Source organism: Gouania willdenowi, chromosome 6 (genome assembly GCF_900634775.1).
Source record: "Gouania willdenowi chromosome 6, fGouWil2.1, whole genome shotgun sequence".
Classification (NCBI taxonomy): domain Eukaryota; kingdom Metazoa; phylum Chordata; class Actinopteri; order Blenniiformes; family Gobiesocidae; genus Gouania; species Gouania willdenowi.
In genome coordinates this window covers 33,988,593-34,015,497 of record NC_041049.1, presented here as the reverse complement: position 1 = coordinate 34,015,497, position 26,905 = coordinate 33,988,593, and the positions used below count along the sequence as shown (strand labels likewise).

Sequence of the window (26,905 nt, the reverse complement as noted above, 5' to 3'; positions counted from 1 at the left end):
GTCATTTCATTTTGCCATTTTTGTCTTTGAAAAGACTGTATTAAAATGCATTTTGTGACGTTAGCTTGGCGCTAGCGTTAGCTCGGTGCTTGTGTTAGCTCACTTGTTAGGGTTCTGCAGGTTCATCATCTTCATTTTCATCTCGCTCCGCAGGGTCAGACTCTGGCTGGAACATGTAAGGCTGGATGGACAAGTATTCCGTTGTTGACATTTTGTAAATAACCTCTGAATAAAAAGTTAATGCACCGCTACATAGCCGTATCTCTTCTATCAAACTACAAAAATGGCCGAGCAGGGTGGAGTTGAACCGAGTGTCACCTGAAGAGGGGGCGGGGTATGGAGTGTCTCATTTGCATTTAAAGAGACAGCACCAAAACGAGTTGCTCTCAGAAGCACATCAGAAAAGGGGTAGAAAAGGGGCCTGTGGAGCTATAATAATGAGGAATTCAGACCCAAGCATTGCAGTTCTGCTTTATATAAACCACAACTGTATGATTTATATCTAAAAAGGAAGGATTTAAAACCATGATATGTCCCCTTTAAGAAAGCTAAGCTCAAGCTTATCACATGGTGCTCGAGGTTATACACGTAGACGCCGCATCGACCGCTGGATCCAAAGAAGATGAGATGAATGATGTGACTACATATTAGTCTTTCTTATTATTGTTTTATGTTATAGTTACTGGTATTCTGATTTTATTTTCATTATTGTATGTTATTGTAATATAGTTACTGGATTTTTATATTATTGCTATTGTTATTGTATAATTTTACTACTATTGTATTAAAGTTATTGCTATTCTTAAAATTACCATTATATTCTTTTTCATTATTAATATTTTTATTATAGTTACAGGTGTTCTCATTGTATTATTAGCATTGCTATTTTATCATTATATTACCTTATAATTATTTAAGATTGATATTATTAATATTGTTTTTAGCGTATTATATTATTTTGTTATTACAATTATTACTATTAATATCATTATAACATTACTTTTATTACTATTACTACTTTCACTATTAATATTATATCCATGTCATCATCTTTATTATTATCAGGGCTCTACACAAACTTATCCAGTGGTGGCACTGGTGTGACAAACTTTCTCAGTTAGTCGAGGGGTTGTACAACATAGACATACATGCTGATGAATAGTTGACTAAACTGGCGTACTGTCGTTTTGTATGAAGTAAAGATTGACAGAGACTCAAGATATATTTGTAAAATGTTTTAGTGTCAATATTAAGTTATAATTATTATTATATTATAATATTACTGTTATTACTTTCACTATAAATATTTCCCTATCTCATTTGACTACTACTGTATTATTGTTATTGCTATTCTTGAATTCATTTATTTTATAGTTACTCGATTGTCATATTATTTTGTTATTGCTATTATTCAGAATCAGAATCAGAATCAGAAATGTTTTATTTGCCATGTACAGTTTTGAGGACAGTACAAGGAATTTGACTTGGTGGTTGGTGCACAAAACAAGCAACAAAAAGAAATAAAAGAAATAAAAACAGAACAACAAAGCACAACCCAGCAACAATAATAATAATAATAATGATAAATATAAAGGATGAGGGATAAATAAAGGATAGATAGAGAATAAAGGATAAATAGGATAAATATAAATATAAATATATATATACAGTGCAGCAGGTATCAAGCTGGTGGAGGTGGTGATCGGGTGGGGGGGGGGGGGGGGGGGGGTTCAGTGGGTGACTTGGGGTGTGTTCATGTGGATGGTGGCAGAGGGAAAGAAGCTGTTTTTGTGTCTGGAGGTTCTGGTCCTGATGGACCGAAACCTCCTACCAGAAGGGAGAGATTGAAACAGTTTATGACCGGGGTGGGAGGGGTCGGCCACAATCTTTCCTGCACGCCTCAAAATCCTGGAGGCGTACAGGTCCTGGAGGGAGGGCAGATTGCAGCCGATGACCTTCTCTGCAGAGTGGATGATACGCTGCAGTCTGGCCTTGTCCTTGGCCGTAGCTGCAGCGTACCAGATGGTGATGGAGGAGCAGAGGATGGACTGGATGATGGAGCTGTAGAAGTTCACCATCATCTTTGTTGGCAGACTGAACTTCTTCAGCTGCCGCAAAAAGTACATCCTCTGCTGAGCTTTTTTGATAAGGGAGCTGATGTTCAGCTCCCACTTGAGGTCCTGAGTGATGATGGTCCCCAGGAAGCAGAAGTACTCTACAGAGCTCACTGTAGAGTCTCCCAGGGTGAGGGGGGTGAGGGGGGGCTGGGTTCTTCCTGAAGTCTGCTATCATCTCCACTGTCTTTAAAGCATTGAGCTCCAGGTTGTTCTGGCTATTACTATTATTATAACAATATTACTACTTTCACTAGTAATATCATATCCCTATCTAATTGTACTACTACTGTATTATTGTTTTTGATATTCTTATATTATTATTTTTAATTATTCTTTTATCTTATAGTTACTGGTGTTATAATAATAATAATAATAATAATAATAATAATAATAATTATTATTATTATTATTATTATTATTATTATTATTGCTATTACCTTCTGTTTTAGGTTGTTTATTACTGTATTATAGGTACTAGATTCTCATTATGTTATTTTATTGCCATTATTATTAATATTATTATTGTACAATTGTACAACTACTGCATTAATGTTATTGCTGTTCTTATAATTACCATTATATTCTCATATTCTTTTTTAAAATTATTTTATCCTATAGTTACTGGTATTCTCATTGTATTATTAGTATTGCTATATTATCATTATATTACTTCATCATTATTTAATATTATTTTTATTATTGCTTTTTTATCACATTATAGTTACTAGATTCTTATGTTATTTTGTTATTACTATTATTACTTATTACTACAATAACCAAACTAAAAGCACCCCATATTACATGATGACTGAAAGAAAACCTAATCTGTCTAAAATGTGGATTTTTGGATCAAACTGTTACTCATACAATGATAATCACAAGATATTAGACTCAAAAGGGGAAAGAGGAATGTTTGTAGGATACAGCAAAAACAGCCCAGCCTACCTACTGTATCACCCAAAGACAGGAAAAGTGTCCAGACAGTTCATTAAAGAAAATGGTGTTAATCAACAAACACAGACAAATGCGTGGGAATTAGAAACCCAGGAAAAACAGACAGACAAAAGACACGTTGAGACTCTGTTAATCCAAGGCATCACTGAAAACATCAATGCAGGCGAAAAAGAGGAAAACACTCTTGATGAAACAAAAAATGAGGATTTTTCTGATAACATGATAGGAAATAAAAATGAAGATGAGGAAAACAAAGCAAAACAAAATGACCGGTATCCGAAAAGAGAGAAAAGACCACCAAAATACCTTGAGGATTACATACCAGATTCCAAAATCAAAGATGTAACTCAAATAACTGCTGATTTTTGTTACAGGGCTGTGTGCGGTATCCCTCAAACATTCAGTGAGGCTCAGAAGTCAACACAGTCAGAAAGATGGAAACAAGCAATAAAGTCACTTAAAGAAAATGATACATTTGAACTGAGCATTTTACCAAAGGGTAGAAACACAGTGGGAGGAAAGTGGGTTTATACCATCAAGGAAAATGAAGAGAAAGAAACGATCTTTAAAGCTAGATATGTGGCAAAGGGCTACAGCCAAACAGAAGGTATAGATTACCACGAAACCTTTGCACCAACAGCAAACATCACATCTGTGAGAGTGTTAATGCAGTTAGCAGTTCAAAACAAGTACATCAGATGGATGTCAAAACAGCATTCTTGTATGCTCCAAGTGATGAAGAAATTTACATAGAACAGCCAGAGGGCTATGAAGAACACACAGGAACAGGAGAGAAGTATGTGTACAAATTAAAGAAATCCCTGTATGGGTTGAAACAATCAGAAAGAAACTGGTACAAACTTTTAAATGACCATCTCGAACAAAACAATTTTGAAAAGAATCCATCTGATCATTGTGTGTACAGAATACAAACAGAAAATGCCAGTGTTATTGTTCTCATTTGGGTGGATGATTTGATCATTGCTGCTTGCAGCATTGATATTTTGAACAATTTCAAAGAAAGGATGAAATCCAAATTTAACATGAAAGATTTGGGCAAAGTAATTTTTTTTTAGGTATACATTTTAAGCAAGAAGAAGATGAAATTAAAATGAGCCAAAAGAAATACGTCCTGAAAGTGTTGGAAAAATACAGAATGTCAGATTCCAAACCGAGATCCACCAGATGTGAGCAAAATGCTCATTTAAATGAAAATAATGGGGATGACAAAACAAACACTGTAAATCCTACACACTATCGTGAGATAGTAGGTATTCTGATTTATGCAATGACCTGCACCAGACCAGACATCAGTTGGATAGTGAGTAAATTGTCCCAAACATTAGCTAAACCTGCGACAGAAGACTTGGTGAATGCTGAACACGTTTTAAGATACCTCAAAGGTACATGTGACTATGAGCTAACATTGAAGAAAAACAATGAAGACTTGAACCTCATTGCATACAGTGACTCGGACTGGGCATCCTCAGTTGAGGACAGACGCAGCACCACAGGCTATTGTTTTAGCCTAACATCACAAGGTCCAGCTATTTCTTGGAAATCCAGGAAACAGCCAACTGTTGCTCTTTCCACATGTGAGGCTGAGTACATTGCTTTGACAGCCACTACTCAAGAAAGCATGTATCTAACCCAACTGTTAAATGGCATTGACAACAAAAAGTACAGCTGTACAAAAATCCATGGTGATAATCAAGGAGCAATCGCATTGTGTAAAAATCCTGTAAACAGACAGAGAACTAAACATATTGATGTAAAGTACCATTTCATACGTGATGCGTTGAAAGAAGGGAAAATCAATGTGATGTACTGTCCATCTGAAAACATGGTTGCTGACATCCTTACCAAACCTGCACCCAAAGCTAAGTTTGTTAAATTCAAAGAATGGTTCTTTGGACACTAAAATACTGTGAAGCAAGGATGATGACAACAAGGGGGAGTTTTGGAGTATGTTCTCAATCAGTCTTGTCTGTGTGATGTTAAATGTTTATTTTTTGCACTTTATTTTGATAGGCACGGAACGTGGTTCTAGATCCTGCTGAGTGTGTTTTTACTTCCTTTTGTTTGTGCGTGTTTCCGGTTCCGTTTGAGCGGGAGAGAGAGAGAAAACTTCCGGTACTGTGTTGCAGTTATGTTCTGATGAGGATGCCAGAACTAAGCTCAGAATAAAAACCACTCAAACAAGAAACATGTGGTTCATTGAGAGAATGAGCAACAAAACTGAACGCGCAACAAGCACCGTTTACTGATCTGACTCAACACTACAGTCACTACCACCCAATAGACGAGTGTCGTGACACAGACTGTAACCGGAATAAATGGTGGTTCGTTACACACACACACGTAGATGGTGATCGATAGTGAAGTGCACCTGATCGGTGTGTGTGTGTGAGACTCTCTACCTTGGACTCTCATCTCCTCCGTTGGTTCTCTCTCACACACACGCGCTGCTGAGAAATGTGCAGCTTTCAACACAGCAGCCATTGCCGTCAATAACTTCCGGGTGAGGTCTGTCCGGTCTAAATAGTGAACGGTCAAACTAACATGAAAATAAATGTTTCGAAATGTCATCACCCAATAAAGAACAGTAAAAAAGTATTTTTTCTTCAAAAGAGAAAAGAGAAGTCCATGGGAACTCATGCACGCACCAGAAGTGAGCTGTGCAGTGAAATAGATATAGATGGTGCGCTAGCGCTCCCTCACACCCTGAGGACAAAAGCTGAATAGGTTTCATTTTGGGGCCATCCAGAAGTGAAATAAAATTAAAATAAACATTTGGAAATGACCAAATTACTCCAAAATAACAGATCCACACTCGGGGTATTTGGTACTCGTCGACCGAGTTTCAGGTCGAACTCGCCCCGGGTCAGGGAGATATTTGCTTCACACACACGCACGCACACAGACCTTTCCGTCATTATTTCAATTAGATTAGATTAGATTAGATATCCATATCATTGTATTATTAGTATTGCTATATTATCATCATATTTATTATCATCATATTTATTATCATTGTATTATTAGTATTGCTATATTTATTATCATTGTATTATTAGCATTGCTATATTATCATATTACCTTATCATTATTTAATATTGTTTTTTATCGTATTATTGTTGGTGTCAATGTTAAGTTTTTCTGTAACAAGTGGCTGAAGTAATTATAATAATACATATATAATTTTAAAAGACGTAACAAAGACTTTTTATTAACAGCAAAGCATAACAACAACAAGTTAACAACAGGCCTATTATTAGGTCTCATAACATCGGTTTTGTCCGGCCTGTCAACATTTTTTTCATTACAGCTATAACAACCTACTTATCCCTTACATATCCATGCACAGCTGCCTCCACCGGCACCGTTGCAAGATGGCTGCACTGTAGATGCATCCCTCCACAGTATGCGTCTACGTATGTTATGTTCATAGTTAAGAAAGCTATGTTAAAGCTAATTGCATTGGTGCCCGAGGTAGTCTCGCAAGAATCCGCCAACAAGCTTTGCGGCATTTCCATAAAACTACGTTTTTTTCAGTAGTCTGTGTGGTTAATAAACATTGACATTTTCTATCTTTGACCTGGTTTGATTCTGGATTTTTAACAGTCGTTAAAAAAACTGTTGACAAATACTTTTGAACTTATAAACTTTTGTACTGACACTTTTTCACTTTTTAACAGAATTTTAAACAGAAATCAAGGAGTTTAACCAAGATTTAACCCCTGGAACTCCTGCGCCTGGAGCAATGGTAAGCTTTATGCATTTAACATTCAGTCTCTAACACACTCTTACACTCGCTCACTCAGTAGGAGGTGGGGGGAAGCTAGCGAACAGTTCTCTCAACCCTCACGCTACTCATAATCCAAGGGTGTGCATCCATTATTTTTGACTTTTTTGATGATTACGTTTCAAAAATTTTATTTTAAACTAAACGCGGGTTAAACCAAAAGTGACTTGCAGTACCTGACTTGCAAGGTGGGAGGAGCACACTACTATTACTATTCTACAAATCACTTTTGGTTGTACCATGCCAAAAAATCGACGTGCAGAAAAAGATTAGAAGTCCAAAATGCACGCGCTGGGCAACACGCCATGCAGCAGAAACAGGTGAAGAATGGAAAAATTGCCTGGCCAGCAACGCTGCGCGCAAGGCAACACGTCGTGCAGCTCAAACAGGTGAAGAACGGAAAAATCTCCTGGCAAGCACCGCTGCACGCAAGGCAACACGTCGTGCAGCAGAGACGAGTGAATAACGGAATAATCGCTTGGCGAGCAACGCTGCGCGTGAGGTATCACGCTGTGAAGCAGAGACGAGTGAAGAACGGAATAATCGCTTGGCGAGCAAGGCTGCACGCGAGGTAACACGCCGTGCAGCAGAGACGAGTGAAGAACAGAATATTCGCTTGGCGAGCAACGCTGCTCACAAGGTACCACGCCGTGTAGCAGAGACGAGTGAAGAACGGAATAATCGCTTGGCGATCAATGCTGCATGCGAGGTAACACGTGCAGCAGAAACACCTCAGTAGCAGGAGGACCGACAAGCAAGAGATGCCCTGTGCCATCAAGAAATGCATCGTGCACGCGTAGAACAGGCACGCAAAAACAATTGCAACTTTGCTCGGTGTGATAACGTAGACTTTTTTAAAGAGGAGATTTATGGTGATTTCACACACACACTCAGTATCACCTCACTGTTTGAGTGTCCTACATGCGTACACTGCAATGCCTATGTATGGAAAGAGGAGACGAAAGGATTCTGTTGCGTGTCTGGAAAAGTAGACCTCATATACAATCCCACTAATCCTAAACCTGGCTCAATCCCACCACAGCCTCCAAATGCTATCAAGGACCTTTTCATAATTCAAAACTTTGTTAAACAATACAACAATGCATTGGCAATGGCAAGCATTGGCATAAAAGAGATCGCTATTCCTGGTTTCAACCCAGGCATACGAATACAAGGAAAAGTTTTTCATTTCATTGCCGGCCCCCTTCCTGAACAGGGTCAAATGCCCAACTTTGCTCAGATCTGCTTTCATGATCCTTCCCATGAAGTGGAATTACGCCACACTCATGCCTCAAACAGTGATCTGAATGAAGAATTCTTGCTTAGAGCACAAGAGGCCATTCACAGGTGCAACCCATATGTACAACAGTTCAAGTCAGCAATTGAATACATGAACCAAAATGACACTGCTGATGATCTGAGAATTGTCCTAACAGCTCACTCTCGCCGTCGTGACCTTCATCGTGGCACTGGACAGCGATCTTGCAGTCATTGCTCCAGGAACCACTCCTACTGAGTAATTTGGAAAGCTGGCTGTCACTCTTCACCTCAGAGGAGGACAACTTCAGAAAATTGATGCCATTCATCCAGCATATGATCCGTTATCATATGTGCTTCTTCTGCCACAGGGCTCTCAAGGATACCACACTGAACTGATAGGTGTCACCCCAACAAACTTTTACCAATTCCACCTTCAAGTGCGCAACACTGATCATCACTTTAATTTGCTGCATCGTGGTGGAAAACTCACACAACAGTATGTATGTGACATGATGGCTAAAATTGAATCACACCGTCTGAACTGGATTCGCCACAACCAGAAATCTATCAAGGCAGAAAAATACAATGTCATTGTTGATGCCCTGAGTAGTGAGACTGAGATCATTTCGGGACGCCTAACCATACTGCCCCCCACGATTTATGGATCATCAAGATGGTACACCAAAGAATTCCAAGACGCCATGGCCTTTGTCAGAGTCAAAGGCAAACCAGACTTCTTCCTCACCTTCACTTGCAACCCCAACTGGGCTGAGATTAAAATATTGCTTTTTGAAGGTCAGCAGACCCATCATAGACCAGGCATCATTGCCAGAGTATTCCACATGAAGGTGGAAGCTCGACTCACTGACCTTCTGAAACATGACATACTGGGACATGTGGATGCATTTGTGATGGTGAAAGAAACTCAAAAAAGACATCTTCCTCATATACATATGCTCATCACCATGGTGCAACGTGACAAACCCAGGACCTCCACTGATATTGATCGCATTGTATCTGCAGAGATTCCAAACAAAGACACAAATCCACATCTACATCACATTGTCACATCATGTATGATTCCCATCTTAAAGACGATCAGAGGGGGCATAAATGTGTCCGTCAATAGAGTGGGTTGTGCCATACAATCCATACCTCCTGCTCCGATACAATGCACACATTAACCTTGAAATTGTCTGTGCTGTCTCCAGTGTCAAGTATTTGTACAAATACTTGGAGAAGGATCCAGATCAATGTCTTGTGAGGTTGGATGTTGCTGACCGTGAACAACTGAGAAACGATGAGGTGACGCGCTATGAGTTAGGTCGGTACATCACTGCATCTGAGGCCTACTGGCGAATCTATGAATTCCCCATCCAACAAAAAAAAACGCCCATAAAAAACGCTGGCAATTCATTTAGAGAATGAACAAGTCATCACGTTCAATGATGACGGCGCTGTCCACAACTTACTGGACGCAGGACCACCTGCAACTACACTGACTACCTTTTTGAAAGCAATGTCTCTACATCCACACATGCGACACATTGTATACCCAGATGTATTTCAACACTTCACATACACAGGTAAAACATTTCAATTGCGAAAAAAAAGACTAAGTTCCCACGATTATCGCATGGCCGACACCGTTGGACGCATTCCAACGATTGCCTTCAACCCACACACTGCTGAACTGTTCTATCTCCGCATCCTTTTATACCGTATCCCAGGACCTACTTCCTTCAGAGACCTCCGTAAAGTTGGAGATGTGGTCATGGACACCTATCTGGCTGCCTGCATTGCACATGGCATTGTTGACAATGACCAGGAAGTGGATTCTGTTATGGAGGAAGCAGCCAATGTGACCTTTGGCCCAGCACTACATGAAATGTTTGCCACCATGCTCATGTTTGTGCTTAGAGGAGAGCACTTGCAGTTTTGCGAAAGGCACAAACGTGTTCTTTGTGAAGACTTCATGCACAGGACTGCAATGAATGAGCCAAATGAGAACTGAATCAAATGCTACTCGACCTCAAGGACCACATTGAAAGACATGGTTTCACACTGAGTGGAAACTTTGGACTCCCTGAGCCTAATCCACTTCATGATCAAAATCAGACTCCCCACATCATCCAGCACGAGACAGAGCACAACATGGAGGAACTTCACGCTCAAATTACTCAAACAGAAAACACACTTAATGCCGAGCAGCAAAGTGTTGTCAAAACCGTGATAGAGAGCGTGGAACAGGGACTTGGAAAGATGATCGTGCTTGATGCAAGTGGTGGGACAGAAAAAACCTTTGTATTATGCCACATCCTGAACAAAGTCCGTGCAAAAGGCAAAGTGGCTCTTGCAACAGCCGCGAGTGGCATCGCAGCAACCCTATTGCCAAAAGGCACCACCTTTCACAGTGGAACAAAATGTCCTCTCATTCTCACTGATGAATCCACTTGCGCTGTCAGTGAACATGACAACACTGCCACACTCAATAGGATGGCACATCTCATGGTTGTGGATGAAGTGACGATGATGGATCGCCGTGCATTAGAAGCAGCAGACCGTATATTTCGGTGGTTTCGTAGATCAGACAAATCATTTGGTGGCATCACAATGGTCTTTGGTGGCGACTGGAGGCAAATACTGACCGTTGTGCCACAGGGTAGCCGAACCGAGATCATAGGACGGTGTTGCAAGAGCTCATACCTATGGAAAAATGTGGAAACTCTCAGTCTAACAATAAACATGAGAATCTCTCAAGCTACAGAACATCAACAAGCTGAAGAAAACTTTGCCTATTTCCTCTTAGACCTTGGCGAGGCAAAAATTCCAATAGTTCCAGAGGAAGGTGAATTCGCAATTAAACTCAACGACACACTGACAATTTCTGGTGACAAACTAAAAGACATTGTAAATTGGGAAAAGACATTGTATGAAGACATGCTGGGCAACATTTCCTGTCCAACGTGGCTATGTGAACGTGTCATATTATGCCCAACTAACTCTGAAGTCGACACAGTAAATGAGTACATGACCAAGATCTTTCCAGGAGAAGAACACGTTTGCAACAGTGTTGACACAGCAGATTCTGAGGGTCATCATATGTACCCAACTGAGTTTTTAAACACACTCTGCCCATCCGGAATGCCTCCTCATCGCATTTCTTTAAAAGTTGGAATGGTGATCATGCTACTGCGAAACTTTGACCAACAAAACGGACATTGTATTGGCTCAAGATACATTATCGAAGAACTCCTGTCACACCTCTGAGTTACAAAATCTGTAATTGGTGTAAATGCTGGACGCACATTCTTAATTCCACAAATCACACTCATACCATTTGATGACATCTTCCCATTCACCTTAAGACGCAAACAATTTCCAGTGAGACCATGCTTTGCCATGACTGTGAAAAGTCACAGGGTCAATCTTTGCAACTTGTTGGTGTTTTCAGCACAAGAGATTTCTTCAGCCATGGACAATTTTATGTTGCCGCCAGCAGAGTTGGAAGATCAAACAGACTTTGTATACTTGCTCTAGACGAAGAAACTAAGAAAAAGCGACACTTTCTAAGCAATGTTGTACATACTGAAGTACTGACTCAGTAAACCACTCTCTCATGCTCACTCAGTAGTTGAGGGGAGGCTGGAAGCAGTTGGAGGTCCATACAGACCCAGTTGTGGTGAAGCCCAAACAGGCTCCCACTTCTGACCCGGCTAACAGTTCTCTTAACCCTCATACTACATAGAATCTGAGGGTGTGCTTCCATTATTTTTTAACTTCTTTAGTAATTACGTTTAAAAACGTTTATTTTGATTTTGAAATCAACACAAATTAGACCAAACGAGACATGAGGGGGAGGAGCGTCTGAGCGGCACGCACACTGATACTACGTACTATTACTACTAAGAACTAACACACAAACAACTAACAAACTAACCTCTAACATGGTGTGGTGGTGGGAATCCAGCCACAAATGAACTCAGTGTGTTCCTTTTTTCCCAATCCCAAGCCTGGATAAATGGAGAGGGGCACCTTTACTGTAAAACCCACCAGTTTTCTGTGTCTCTTCTCTATGGTCGTATGTTGGATGTACATGACATGTTTACATGTGATTAATTATGTGTTTTTCTTTGCCGAGGTAGGGTCTAAAGACAGGGGATGCTCTGGTACATTTGTTATTCATTTACCTAAGTCCAGCAAAGATTGGTGCAACTTTTGTCTATATATCATGTTCATGTCCCATAGAATTAAAACAGGGAAATCACACGCTATTTTATTTTGCACCCTTCATAACACTACAGAGTATGTACACCTCTTTGTACATCCAACCTTCAAACACATTCTCATTTGGCCGTAATTAACTCTACTTAAGCTCCCACATCAATGCATACTTCCGACGGGCACTGTACTAGTCTATCCATAAAATAAAAAAAGGTCTATGTGTGTGTGTGCATGTGCATGTGTGTGTGTGGAGCGAATTTATCCCCGACGTGGTACAAGTTTGACCTGAAACTTAGCCAACGGGTTCCAAATACCCCAAGTGTGTGCACCTGTTATTTTGGAGTAATTTGGCGAAGCAAAACGTTCAAAATGTTAATTTTAGGGTTATGGCCCCATCAATAATGAGCGCGGTATTGAGCCCGCTACTTCCGTTTCCGGGTTCATGACGTCACTGTGTCGCAGTTTGTTTGATTTAAAAATGAAAAAAAAGTCATTATTAAAAACGTTTTTGTACTGATAAAAGTTATTTAAGTTAATATTTCATGGTTATTTAGAATTATCCCCGTGATCCCAAATTTCCTTTAAGTCAGGGGTCACAGAGTCTACTTGCTCTAAAAAAAAAAAAAAGTACACTTCCTTTTCCGTCTCCATCTCTATGCCTGCCATGCTGTCGTCGCGTCTCAAAAACGGGAGCTTTCTGAATAAGTCATTTGAAACTGTCAGCCACTGGTGAGTCTTTTACCGACAAGTTTCCCATTGTTTAAACCATATACCTGTCCTTGTAATTGTTCAATAATGTGCTGTTTCACTATAGTTGGTATTGAACTCAATACTTCAATACTCCATCTGGAAAACTGCAGATTCTTTGTGGTGCCATGCATGGTAGTTAAGCTCTGACCACTCGGTTTGAAGGTAAACAATAATTTTTGTTTTTTAAAAAAAGACAGCCGAATTGTAGATAATACTTTAATTTACTTATTCACTCATGTAGTTTGGAGCTTTACATTTTGTTTTGCGTAGTTTTGTTGTTTTTATGATTGGCGCTACAATGCCTATGAAGTTTTGTTATCAGCGTCTCAAACATTTCACGGGAACACACACACACGTTATTTATTTATAATAAAAATATACTAAATGAGTAAAATAAAACAAAAAACTAAACAATATTTATACAAAAAGTACACAAAATGACTCCAGAATCACACTACAATGGCAACAAAAACAATAATTACACAAAAAAATGCACAAAAACACAACAGAAAGATACAAAAATATACATATTGACTCCAAAAAACATACAACAAAAACAACAACAAACACATTTATCATGCACATGTCCCATAGAATTAAACCAGGAAAATTGCACCCACATTTTGCACCAGCAAATATACCCCTTTATAACACGACAGAGTACAGAGTATGTACACCTCTCTTACATACAACCTTCAAACACATACTCATTTGGCCATAACTGACAACTCTACTTATGCTCCCACATAAATGCATACTTCCGACCGGCACTGTACTAGTTATAAAAATAGCGGTTCGGTCTGTACCTGTCTATATAATAACATCTAATAATTTTGTAAGCTCTGCTCAATTTAAATATAAGACTATAAGTGATGGTGATGCACCATTAGAAATGCTGTGAATACCATGAGTGTACAGTATACTAGGCAAGGCAAGGCAAATTTATTTGTATAGCGCATTTCATACACAAGGCAACTCAATGGGCTTTACATGATAAAACATTCAATTGTTTAATATCAAAAAGAACATTGAAAATCATCAGTAAAATCCATTCAAATCATCAACAAACACATTACATCAACAACATGACCAAAAATCTCTCTCTCAATCATACGCAGTAGAGAAAAAAAGTGCCTTTAACTTTGATTTAAAAATGTTCACATGTGATGCTGACTTCAGCTCTGTTGGCAGTTTGTTCCACTTCTTTGCAGCATAACAACTAAACGCAGCATCACCATGTTTACTGTGAGCGCTAGGCTCAACTATCTGACCTGTGTCCATAGATCTGAGAGACCTGCTGGGTTCATACCTGACTAACATGTCACTGATGTATTCTGGACCAAACCCATGCACAGATTTATACACCAGCAGCAGAACTTTAAAGTCTATTCTGAGGCTGACTGGGAGCCAGTGTAAAGACTTTAAAATTGGAGTAATGTGCTCTGACCTCTTATCTGATGCAAATGAGTGACAATTGACTTTACAACAGTTTTAAAGAAGTTTGAGGGTATTGTGTCAAGGCAACACGTTGATGGATTCAGCTGCTGAACAGTCTCCTCTATTGTTTTTGGGTTCACTGTAATAAACTCTAACATTGTAGTTGACTCATCCCTCAGTGGTTGAAGCTGTTCAAGCTTTTTGTGATTTTGCTGGTTTGTTCTGATGTTTGACCTTATTGATTGTATTTTTTCATTGAAATATACAGCAAATTCATTGCATTTTCCAGCTGACAGTAATTCAGGGGATACCTGATCTGGGGGGGTTGTGAGCTTTTCAATTACAGAAAACAACATGCGAGAATTGTTGACATTTTTGGCAATTAATTCAGAAAAGTATTGCTGCCTTGCTTTGAACAAGCCATCATTGAATTTTCGCAGACTTATTTTGTATAGTTCTAGATGAGTTTTGAGTTTTGTTGATCTCCATTTAGACTCAGCTCTTCCATAGTCAGATTTCAAATTCTGCATTATCTCAGTCCTCCTCCAAGGTGTTTTCTGTGTGTTTGGTTTTCTCTTAGTTTTGATTGGTGTCACCACATCTATGACATTACAGACTTTTCTATTATACTCATCCAGTAGATCATCAACTGTCTCAGCACTCAATGTTGGTGTCATTGCTGTGGCTTCCATAAACTGTGCACTTGTGTTCTCATTTATGTACCTTTTCTTTAAACACACATAACTAGGGGGAACAGATGTTACAGTCTCTAGGTCAAAAAAGACCGAAATGATCAGATAGAGCTAAGTCTCTTACATCAACACCTTTAGAGATAACCAGATCCAAAGTGTGACCTTGAGTGTGTGTCGGACCAGTCACATGTTGTATAAGACCAAAAGTATCCATTAAAGCATACAGTTCTTTGGCAGTATTGTCCATGTTATTGTCTACATGAATATTTAAGTCCCTGTTATTATTAAAAAGTTGTATTCAGTGCATACAACTGACAGCAGTTCAGCAAACTCATCCATGAATTCTCCAGAATATTTTGGGGGTCTATAAACGACTAAAAACAGAACTCTTGAATTACCCTTCAGTAAGAATGACATATATTCAAAGGAGATAAAATCACCAAATGTTAATTCTTTGCACTGAAATATTGATTTAAAAATGGCAGCAACTCCACCACCTTTCCTGCAAGTACGACACTTATTTAAATAAATAAAGTCTTGTGGTGCACTTTCATTGAGAATAGTATTACTGATACCATCATTTAACCACGTTTCATTAAGAAATAAAAAGTCCAAGTGATGTGTCAAAATAATATCATTAATTAGTAGTGACTTGTTAACAAGAGATCTAACATTAAGAAGAGCTAATTTTAAAGACTTTACTGGAGACACTGGTGGACTTTTTGGATGACATGTTATAGGAGTCAAATTTTTATCTCTATAAAGCTTTTTGCTTTTCTTTAATTTCACAATTTTACCGGTGTTACCTGTCACCACAGGAATTAAAGAAGCTGCATTAACTCCATAAGGCCCTGACTTTTTCTGGTTGTTCCTAAAAATAGAGCTATTGCAGTCTGGACCCAGCACACATCAGACCTGTGTCGCTCTAAGATGAACACAGCTGGCCTGAGGAGAAGAGTGATCCTGGGCCTGGTATCGTCGAGGAGGGATGGGTGGTGCAGATTGGTTCTTTAGAGGAGATAAGATGGGACCATGGTGGGGTAAAGGGTGGGGTGTCAGTCTTGTACCAGCCAGAACCAGCTCATTCATCTGGGCAGTTAAATCCAAGAAGGCAGGGGTAGGAGAGAAGCTGGATGAGGTGGAAGTAGGTGAATTCTGGGGTGAAGCAGGTGGGTCCTGAGATGTGGGGGTTGGGTTGACCTCTTCATTTTGGCGATTTTTATTTCTTGCTGGAAGCTCATCGACTCCATGTTCTTTCCTTGTTGTTTTGTTCTCCAATGGTACATGTTGTCCTCTGTCTTTATCAGAACTGATAGCAGTGTGACTGGTGAAGTCAAACAAGTTGGATGTGAAGAGTTTTACTCCAGCCATGTTTAGACACAGTCCATCTGCTCTAAAAAGATGACGACGCTCCCAAAAAATAGGAAAATTTTCGATAAAATTTAGTGAAAGGGCAGCACAAGCCGAAGACAAAAATTTATTCAAAGAGTAAATCCTTGAGAATTTCAGATCTCCTTTGCGGACTGGAGGTATCGGGCCACTGATGAACACTTTAGGCTGCAAACAGCTCACAGTTTTTAGCAGATGGGTGAAATCCTGCTTTAACACCGCAGACTCCTCCTTGGCTAAATCATTTAACCCAAAATGAATCACAACATTTTTCAAATGTGGGTAATCTGCAACATAATGCAAGATTTTGTCAGCCAGGTCTGATACTGTGTCATTAGGTAAGCAGATCACTTTCACGTTGCTGCTAAACATCTTCTGAGCATCTTTAACAGAAACGTCTTCCACTATCAGTGTGTGAGGTTGTTGCTTTGGCCTACCATGTCGCTTTTGTTTTCCTGAAACACTTTCAGTCTTCACAGTTCCAGAAGGTTGTGTGTTGACCTCTTTAGAGCAAGATCCTAGGTCATTCAGCAGTGGGGCGAATCGATTACCCAGTCCTACATGAAACTGGGTTTGTGACTTGGTGATACTCCTGCCTGTAACAGATGTCCACTTTTGTGCCTGGGCAGACAAGGGAGTTGATGTTGAGGCTGCAGTCTGCGAAGGCAGTGCAGGCCAGTCCATCTCATTATTGATATCAGGGCACTTTGCTCGGCCCGTTAGCCTTTGATGAAGTGGATATGACTTTTTCTCAGGCTTAGCTCCCAGAGTATTCCAGGGAGGACTCGCACCTGTTGGCTTATCAACGGGAACAGGATCCTCCCTAGGCCTGATAGCTTTGTTAGCACGGGCCGGTAGCGAGTTTGCTGTATCCACTCCGCTGTTTTGAAACAGCGGCACAGTCGTATCTTTATCATATCCACAGTGTCCATTAACCTCAATGTTTACTTGTATTCCTCGCACTGTAGTCTTCAGTTCAGTAATCTTTTGGAGAAGACTGCTGTATTCTGTTGTGGAAAGAGCCATTCTTTTGCTAGTTAGCTTGCTACTTGTAGCTAGCTAGCTTGCTACTTAGCTTTCCAGTTGAGCCAGCAAATAAAAAAGCAGTAGATGATTACCTCAGAGCCAGAGTCAGATGGTAAATGATAGAGTTTGATGTTGAAGTATCGTATCATTTCTCAGAAGAAAAAGTTCATGTTTAGTAAATAAATTCCTCTGTGAGCTCCACTCTTCTCTTTTGCTGCTGTCAGCTCAGCTGCCGGAAATGTATCCTAATTACAATGTACTCTTCTTTTCATTTATAATGCCTGAAACTGAATCCCAACCAGTGACGTGCAGTTAGGGTAGGCAAGGTAGGTAGTGCCTATCCAAGGGTGAATTGATATTTTGATTATTTGTTTTAATTATAATATAATTATAAATTATTTATTTGTCAATTTCCAATAACCTACAGTACCTATAAGTTTTAAAGTGTCAGCATTTTGTGCTTTTCATAGCCCAAATCGCTAAACATTGCAATTTCCTAACCGCTGTAAGGCAGCAGGAGGCCACACCTCTTCTCAAAGGCACGTTGCTGCTCTGCCTCTGTTCCCATAGCATGTTTTTATGTTTACGCCTGCGCAGTCAGTTCCCCAAGATGACAACCATTTACGTAAAAAGGCAGCTCTCTACGCTGCCTTTGGACGTAACCGCGCTATACTAAATGCTATGCGTAAGTTCATAGTGCATTAGTGAATTGATATCACGTGGCCGCTGCTGCTACGTTCTCTAGCGAGTGGACGGGATAACACTACAGTCAGAATGACAGCGCTAGAGACAATAAAGAAACTTTTTTTGAGGAAAAATGACTTTTGAAAGGTGGGAGACAAACACCTGAGCTACCAGACCTTCAGCAAAGGTAAGGTCAACAAATTGTTCGTATTTTCCACAGTGAATGGTACAAATGGTAGGATTGACTTTGTGGATATGCCTCACTGAGGCTGTTCCGAGTTGTTGTTGTTGACATTTTCTCTGTGTTTCTGTGTTTCCAACACGAACAACGGATACGCTGTCATGTCATGACATATATCTTGTTGGGAGAGTATAGAGGCTATATTAAATAATTGTTTATGTTTCTTTATGGTGTTTTTTCTTTCTTATTATGAATTTTATATTTTGAAAAGCGCATTGAGATAACTTTGTTGTAAATTGCGCTATACAAATAAAGTTGACTTTAATTGAACTGAATTGAATTAACACTTGCCAGCAGAAACATATGAAATTGTCATTGGTGTTGACATTGGTGATCTCAATTTGGAACGCCCTGCCTACCCTACCCTAGTGCTCACGGCACGTCACTGAACCTTACCAAATCCTACTCCTGAGGATGAGCCTCTCTCTACCGACCCTGCTAATTGGCCTTCAATTCTGACTGACAGAATTCGCACGCAGCTGGTTTGCAGAGGAACAAGTGAAGTACCGCCTGACTTTGTTTTCACAAGGAATTAGGGTGATGGACAGGCCCGGAGTGGCTGCGAGGATCCGTGTCATGAACTTAGTTTACCTCGTACTGAAATCAATTATGAGCATATATGGGCATGCAACTCTAACCCTAACCTAATCCAATAAACTAATAAAACACGTGTTCTTTTACTTTGAAAACAAAATGGTAAATGGACTTGATTTTATATAGCGCTTTATCACCACACTGAAGCAGTCTCAAAGCGCTTTACACATCAGCTCATTCACCCAATCACTCTCACATTCACACACACCAGTGGGACAGGACTGCCATGCAAGGTGCTAGTCGACCACTGGGAGCAACTTAGGGTTCAGTGTCTTGCCCAAGGACACTTCGACACATAGTCAGGTACTGGGATCGAACCCCCAACCTCTTGATCAGAAGACGACCCACTACCACCTGAGCCACGGTCGCCCCAAAAATAAACAAAAATAAACAAAACTAAATTGTTATTGTTTTATTTTTATTTTTTTTAGCAAAAAAAATTAAATTCTGGTAGTACGCATGCGCACGCATCCGCATATATGCTCATCATCGATCTCAGTATGAGGTAAACTCAGTCCGTGACACCGGTGTTTACGCACGATCCTCAATCAGAACACTCTGTAGATCACACTACAGAAGTCACTGCTCCTCCACTGACAGCGCTTTCCTTTTTCTGCTGACTCATTCCGTCCATGCACTCTGTCAGTTTCAGGAGTGTCCAAACTTGGTCCTGGAGGGCTGGTGGTCCAACAGGTTTTTAACGTGTCCCTGCTCCAACACAGCTGGGAGACTCGTTAGGGACACATTGACACCCCTGGTATAGACATAGGAACTACAGATACATGAGGTGTGGCCACATCCACTCCCATTTGCACCCCCACAGCCCATCAGCCTTGAATCCCTACTTAATTACATTCATTCTCGTTCTCTTATAAGTGATGCTGATATCAAATACATTTAATGAATTATGAAAAATAGAAAATGTTTTTTCTTTGCAATGTATTATATTAGAGCTGTATTACTGTTCTAAACTATGTGATTGCAAATTGTACATTATTTTCTACAAGTTTTGAAAACTAGTCCAATTATTTTTGTTTGATTGTTTTCAAAAAAAGGTTACACCTTTTTTTTTTTTTTTTAGAATTTAGAACATGTATGGTTAGAACATGATTATTATATTAATATATTTCGATCGTGGGCCGGTCTGAGGTATGAAGCTCCAGGGCTGACAATGAGTCCTACTCCGGCCCTGGTGATGGAAGGAATTGCCAATACTAGTATTTCAAGAAAACATTGTTTAGTGGTAAAAAAAAAATCCCAGGAGTTGGTTAATCTTTTCGGAGAATAACAACAGCCTTTTCTGTTTCTCCTGCAGTGCAATAAATATATTAGGTGTGAATGAGTGTATTTGCATGAGGGAGGTTAAATTATTTGTCTCTATGTCTGTTATCCTTTTGTATATATATGTATTTTATTTATATATTTGCACGCACTGTTTATCTTGTTCAATAAACAGGTAATTTGTGCAGAAGGATGTAGTGTTTTCTTGTTTGTGCATGGTGGTGTAGTTGGAGAATGACAATGTTAGCATATGCTTGTTTTGCTGGATTTGTTGGTTTGCCCGCCCCCTCACCAAAATGGGGACGTTGGGGGTGTTTAGGTGGGTGCTCGCCCAGAGCACAAAACTAGACAGGTCTGCCACCGTGCACCAGGTTCAGAGTTAGAGCATCAGTGTGCATATTCTCAAGCTATGTTTATTTTTTAGAAATCACAAGCTCTGCGTGAAAACTGTCATGCATATCTTTCAGGCCCCGTTTTGGGTGTATGCCACGGTTCTAAATGAGGCCCTTGGTCTTTAACCAGCCCAAAATAGCATGTCACCCTGCTGTTCATTTCTCTTCACTGGGTGCCAGTAGCAGCTTAAATAAAACAGTTACAAGAGCTTGATGTCTTACCAGTTTCACACCTCTTCCCAGTAAATCCTTGCTGGCATATGCAGTTGTTTGGCGAAGCACAGGTTCCTCCATTCTGGCACAGTCCATCACACAATGCTGCAGACAGATCAAGGTAGAAGAGCCATGACTTACTGAGCCCTAGAAAGGTAATTAATGTGTACCAAAACATGGAGGAGGTATTTGATTGAAATCCATAGAAATTGAAATAAATGTTACGTGCAAAACATTTGCACAATACCACCAGAAGGAAGAGCAAGAAGTTCTGGGAACAAAAGGAGTGTTCCCATATTTTTTACTGACTGAAATAAGTAATCAGTGTTGGGGGTAACCCACAATTTCTACTAGTTGTGTAGCTGCTGCCTAACAGCAATGGAGCTGATATGTTTTCTTTCTAGTCAATGCGTCACTATCGACTGCATTGCATATACTGCTGCATAACTACTTTGTCAGTGCCCTCCACAACAGATTCGCAGACCTTCTACCTCTTCCTGTCCGAACAAAGGAACAGAAGAATCCAAGAACAGTTTTTATCACCTCTCTGCTACATTACAATCAAAAGGAAACAATCAGTCAATGTATACATGCTAAGTTTTCAAACTCTGGACTCCGACCCCCTGCAGATGTTGTCACCTCCAGAACCCAATCCACTGGTCACACAGGACGTTGGAATAACACTAGCTCTCCTGCTCAAATGAGAACAAAGAACATGTGCTTGTTTGGAAAGTCACAAAAGAAAGGATTATTGTTACAGGTTCCTGCAGAAATTGAAATTGCAAATATTGTCTGTCCGATGCCACTCTTTTCATGTAATTCAATAACCAACAGAATGCTATTTTAAAATGTTTATCATTTAAAAGGTGCTTGAAATACTAGAAAACATCACAAAGCTTAGTTCAAGGTACTGAATGTTAACCATACGATAAAGAAAATTCCTTAACCCGAATTTTGACATTCAGGTTTATTAAGTACTAACTATGCTATATTTCAGCCGTGTCTGGTATCTAACTGTTTCATTATAGATGATATATTAAGATATGATGTTGAAAAGATGTTTTGAAATATGTGGAATTAATTATTAGGCATTCTTTTATGTTTAGGAACTCCCTCTGTTGTCTACTTCATTCCATTTCACACCCACACTTGAGACACACCCACAAGCTGAAGGCAGAGACATTGACCAATCACCGATATGATCTCAAAATGATCAACCAAGACATCTCCTCCAAAAGGCGTCTCCAAATTCTTTTAAAAAAAGACGCGCTGCCCGAAACTTTAGTTTGGGACGCGGGCGTTCAAGCTCACACGTGTTCCCTCATGTTTCCAGTCTTTCATTTCATTTTTCTTTTATTTGTAGTTGCATCAGTTAGACTTTTTAAGAACCTTGCTTGCAGTGAAAGCCTAAGACGCAAAAGAACGTGCCTGAAAGCCGACCTTCCAACATCTGAATCGTGGACCAAACCGTGGTCCCTCTTAGTCTGAAACCGGCTGCGATCATCTCCAAAGGGGTTGTGGATCGGCCAATAGAATCACTGCTGTTTAACGAAACAGAACTCAACGGCGGCACGCCAGCGCAGCTATACTGCTACACAGACGTTGTTCCTGCAAACCCAGAACGTCTCCAGGTCCAACCAGACCGCATCTCAAGGTATGGACCAGTGAACAATGGACCAGCAGAACTGACTAACTCAAACTACAATACAACCCCATACTTACACTCCACTCACAATCCACCACATACTGTATATGTTCGTCCATCTCCCCTGTCTGTCTTCCCTCTTTGTTATGATTTTATTCTTTGATTTTACAATAGTTAGTCTAGATTAGTTTAGAATAGTGATTCACTTTACTACATGTAATACTCACTTTTATTAGCTTAGAAATGCATTTCATCATGGTTTAATCACCGCATTGTTCTCGTTTCCTACTGGATTATGCAAATAAAAGGTTAAACGTAATCTTTGATTCCTCTGATTCATTAAAGCTGTGATGATGGTGTAGATTTGCTGTTAGAATTCACTTCTCTGATTTAATACTTTGTTTAGTCTAAACAAAAACTTAGACATATTTCCTCTTTTTAAGAGGTGGCACCCAGTAATTCGTAATCATAATAATCATAATTATTATCCTCATTCATACAACCCATTATTAACTACCCTTATCCTCCTACAATGGGGTCTCCTAACCCTCTTCCCCGGGACAGGGGTCTCCAACCTTTACAACAAGGAGCCATTTTGCCTCATCTCACTTGGATTAATGTCCTTCCGGAAAAAAATACCTTTTCATTGAAGACAATACAGTGTAATACATTTTATACAGTTAAAATTATATAAAATAATGTTTGATTTAATTTGATTTGATTTATATTGATCATGTAAATGGAAACTTAAAAACAGTTTAAAATAAAACAAAATAAATTGAAGAAATAAAAGAAATAAAACAGTATCTTGCATCTTCAAATTCTTACGCATCTCAGTTTATATCAGAATCAGAATCAGAATCAGAATCATCTTTATTGGCCAAGTGTATGTTGTACACACGAGGAATTTGACTCGGTCAACTGTGCTCTCTCCAATAGTGAAACATTCAATAATAAACAATCAACTAGAAGAGATGATAATAAGTATAAACATAAGTATAAATATAAACAGTAGTTAGACTAGAATGTGCAAATAACAAGATGATAATAATAATAATAATAATAATAATAATAATAATAATAATAATAATAATAATAATAATAATAATAATAATAGTATAAAAAAAATAAACAAATACAAAATAAAAATTAAAAAAAATAAGATAAAAAGAAGGAAAAAAATAATAGAAAAGAAAGATAATAATAAAATATAATAATAATAAAAGGAAAATAGTGCAGTAGAGCATTGATAAGTAGTGCAGGAGAACATTTAAATTAAAGGTATGTACATGAACATTCTCAGTGTCAGATTGATCCAGGGTTGTTATGTTTGGTTCCAGGGTTTTTCCACAGAAACAGGACTGACACTCTTTGACTGTTTAGTGTTGATCAGAGTGACAGCCTGGGGGAAGAAACTGTTTTTATGGCGGGTTGTTTTGGCGTACAGTGATCTGTAGCGTCTGCCAGAGGGGAGGAGTTTAAACAGATTGTGTGCAGGGTGTGAGGGGTCTGCAGTGATGCTACCTGCCCGTTTCCTGACCCTGGACAGGTATAAGTCTTGGATGGAGGGCAGATCAACACCAATGATCTTTTCTGCAGTCCTGACTATCCTTTGTAGTCTGTGTCTGTCTAGTTTGGTTGAAGATCCAAACCAGACAGTGATGGAGGTGCACAGAACAGATTGAATGATGGAGGTGTAGAACATGATCAGCAGCTCCTGGGGCAGGTTGAACTTCCTCAGCTGACGCAGGAAGTACATCCTCTGCTGTGCCTTTTTCCTGGTTGAGTCTATGTGGGAGGTCCACTTCAGGTCCTGTGAGATTGTGGATCCCAAGAACCTGAAGGAGTCCACGGTAGCCAATTCCCTATTTAAAATGGTAAGGGGGGGGAGTGGGGGGGGATTTCTTCTGAAGTCCACTGACATCTCCACGGTCTTGAACGGGTTCAGTTCCAGGTGGTTCTGACTGCACCAAAGAGCCAGCTGTTCCACCTCCCGTCTGAAGGCAGACTCGTCCCCGTCCCGGATGAGACCGATGACGGTGGTGTCATCTGCAAACTTCAGGAGTTTCACAGAGGGGTCCCCTGAGGTGCAGTCATTGGTGTAGAGGGAGTTGGCAGTGGGGAGAGAACACACCCCTGGGGGGCGCCAGTGCTGAGTGACCGGGTGCCAGATGTGATGCTTCCCAGCCTTACTTGCTGCTTCCTGTCAGTCAGGAAGTTGGTGATCCACTGACAGGTGGAGGCCGGCACTGTGAGCTGGGTGAGTTTCTGGTGAAGGATGTCCGGGATGATGGTGTTGAATGCAGAGCTGAAATCCACAAACAGGATCCTAGCGTAGGTCCCTGGGGAGTCGAGGTGGTGCAGGATGTAGTTCAGACCAATGTTGACTGCATCCTCGACAGACCTGTTTGCCCGATAGGCAAACTGCAGGGGGTCCAGTAGGGGTCCTGTGATCTTTTTCAGGTGGCTCAGAACCAGCCTCTCAAAGGACTTCATGACTACAGACGTCAGAGCAATGGGTCGATAGTCATTAAGTCCTGTGATGGCAGGTTTCTTGGGGACTGGGATGATGCTGGAACTTTTGAAGCAGGAAGGTACTTCACACAGCTCCAGCGATGTGTTGAAGATCCGTGTGAAGATGGGAGCCAGCTGCTCAGCACAGGCTTTCAGGCAGGAGGGAGATACTCCGTCTGGTCCTGGAGCCTTTTTGATCTTTTGTTTTTTGAAAAGCTGGCACACATCTCTTTCATTGATCTTCAGGGCAGGTGGGGGGACAGAGGGAGAGGTAGGGGGGGAAGTAGGGGGAGCAGGAAGGGCAGAGTCTAGGTGATGGGCTGATGCTAATGAGCTGGGGGGTGGGTGTGAAAACCTGCAGTAGAAGCTGTTCAGGTCTCTAGCTAGTCTTTTGTTACCAGTAGGGTGGGGGGAGGGTTTCCTATAGTTGGTAACTTCATGCAGGCTTTTCCACACTGCAGAGGGATCTTTGTTTGAGAAGCTTTGTTTTAGCTTCTCAGTGTAGCACCTCTTGGCTACTTTGATCTCCCTGGATAGTGTGTACTTGGCTTGCCTGAACAGGTCCCTATCCCCACTCCTGTAGGCTTCCTCCTTAGCCTGACGTAGCATCCTAAGTTGAGGTGTGAACCAGGGTTTGTTGTTGTTGTATGTGCAGAAAGTCTTGGTCTGCACACACATGTCCTCACAGAAGCTGATGTAAGATGTCACAGTGTCAGTCAGTTCATCTAGGTTGTCTGATGCAGCTTCAAAAACACTCCAATCAGTGCAGTCAAAGCAGTCCTGTAACTCCTGCTTTGACTCCTCTGTCCATTTCTTTACAGTCCTTACTACAGGTTTAGCAGATTTAAACTTCTGCCTGTAGGTGGGGATGAGGTGAATCAGACAGTGATCAGAGAGCCCCAAAGCTGCACGGGGAACATAGTGATATGAATCCTTTATTACAGTGTAGCAGTGATCCAGTGTGTTAGCACCCCTGGTGGGACACTTTATATGCTGTCTGTATTTAGGGAGTTCGTGGGTTAGATTTGCTCTGTTAAAATCCCCGAGAATGATTAGCAAAGAGTCGGGATGTTTTTTCTCCACGTCTGCTATCTGGTCGGCCAGGTGCTGTAACGCCTCTGTTACGCAAGCCTGAGGTGGGATGTAAACACCGACCATAACAAACGAGGAGAACTCCCGTGGAGAATAAAACGGTTTACAGTTTATAAAAAAACTCTCCAGATTAGGGCTACACGTCTGTTTCAACACTGTGACATCTGTACACCAACCTTGGTTAATGTAAAAGCATATTCCACCGCCCCTCGTCTTCCCACAGAGCTCTTTTACGCGGTCCGCTCTGAGGAGCTGAAAGTCCGGTAGATGTAGAGAGCTGTCCGGGATGAGTTCACTGAGCCAGGTTTCAGTAAAACACAGGGCGGCGGATCTGCAAAAGTCCGAGTTTCTGGTGTTTAGGAGCAGCAGTTCGTCCATTTTATTTGCCAGTGAGCGGACATTCGCCAGGTGAATGGATGGAAGCGCAGTGCGTAATCCCCGCTGCCTCAGTTTGACGAGCGCGCCTGCTCGTTTACCCCGTCTGCGACGTCTCCTGCAAATTCCATAGAGAGCTGCTGCTCCTCCGGTGAGAATCTCTGCATAACTTTCTGGTTCAATGAGAACCGGTGAAAAAAGATCAGCAGAGGACTGTCCA

At 40.5% G+C, this 26,905-nt stretch overlaps 1 protein-coding gene across 5 annotated transcripts in view; it reads right to left on the bottom strand.

The window, feature by feature from the left end:
- nell2a (neural EGFL like 2a) overlaps positions 1-26,905 on the bottom strand; it is a 186,950-nt gene that overhangs the window by 23,458 nt on the left and 136,587 nt on the right. For 4 of the 5 annotated variants that reach the window (XM_028449516.1, XM_028449513.1, XM_028449512.1 and 1 more), the window contains one exon: positions 21,069-21,164. The exons of the other annotated variant lie outside the window; for it this stretch is intronic. In XM_028449516.1, coding sequence (XP_028305317.1) covers positions 21,069-21,164 — 96 coding nt within the window. The remainder of the gene's footprint in view (positions 1-21,068; positions 21,165-26,905) is intronic. 5 annotated transcript variants of the gene reach the window in all.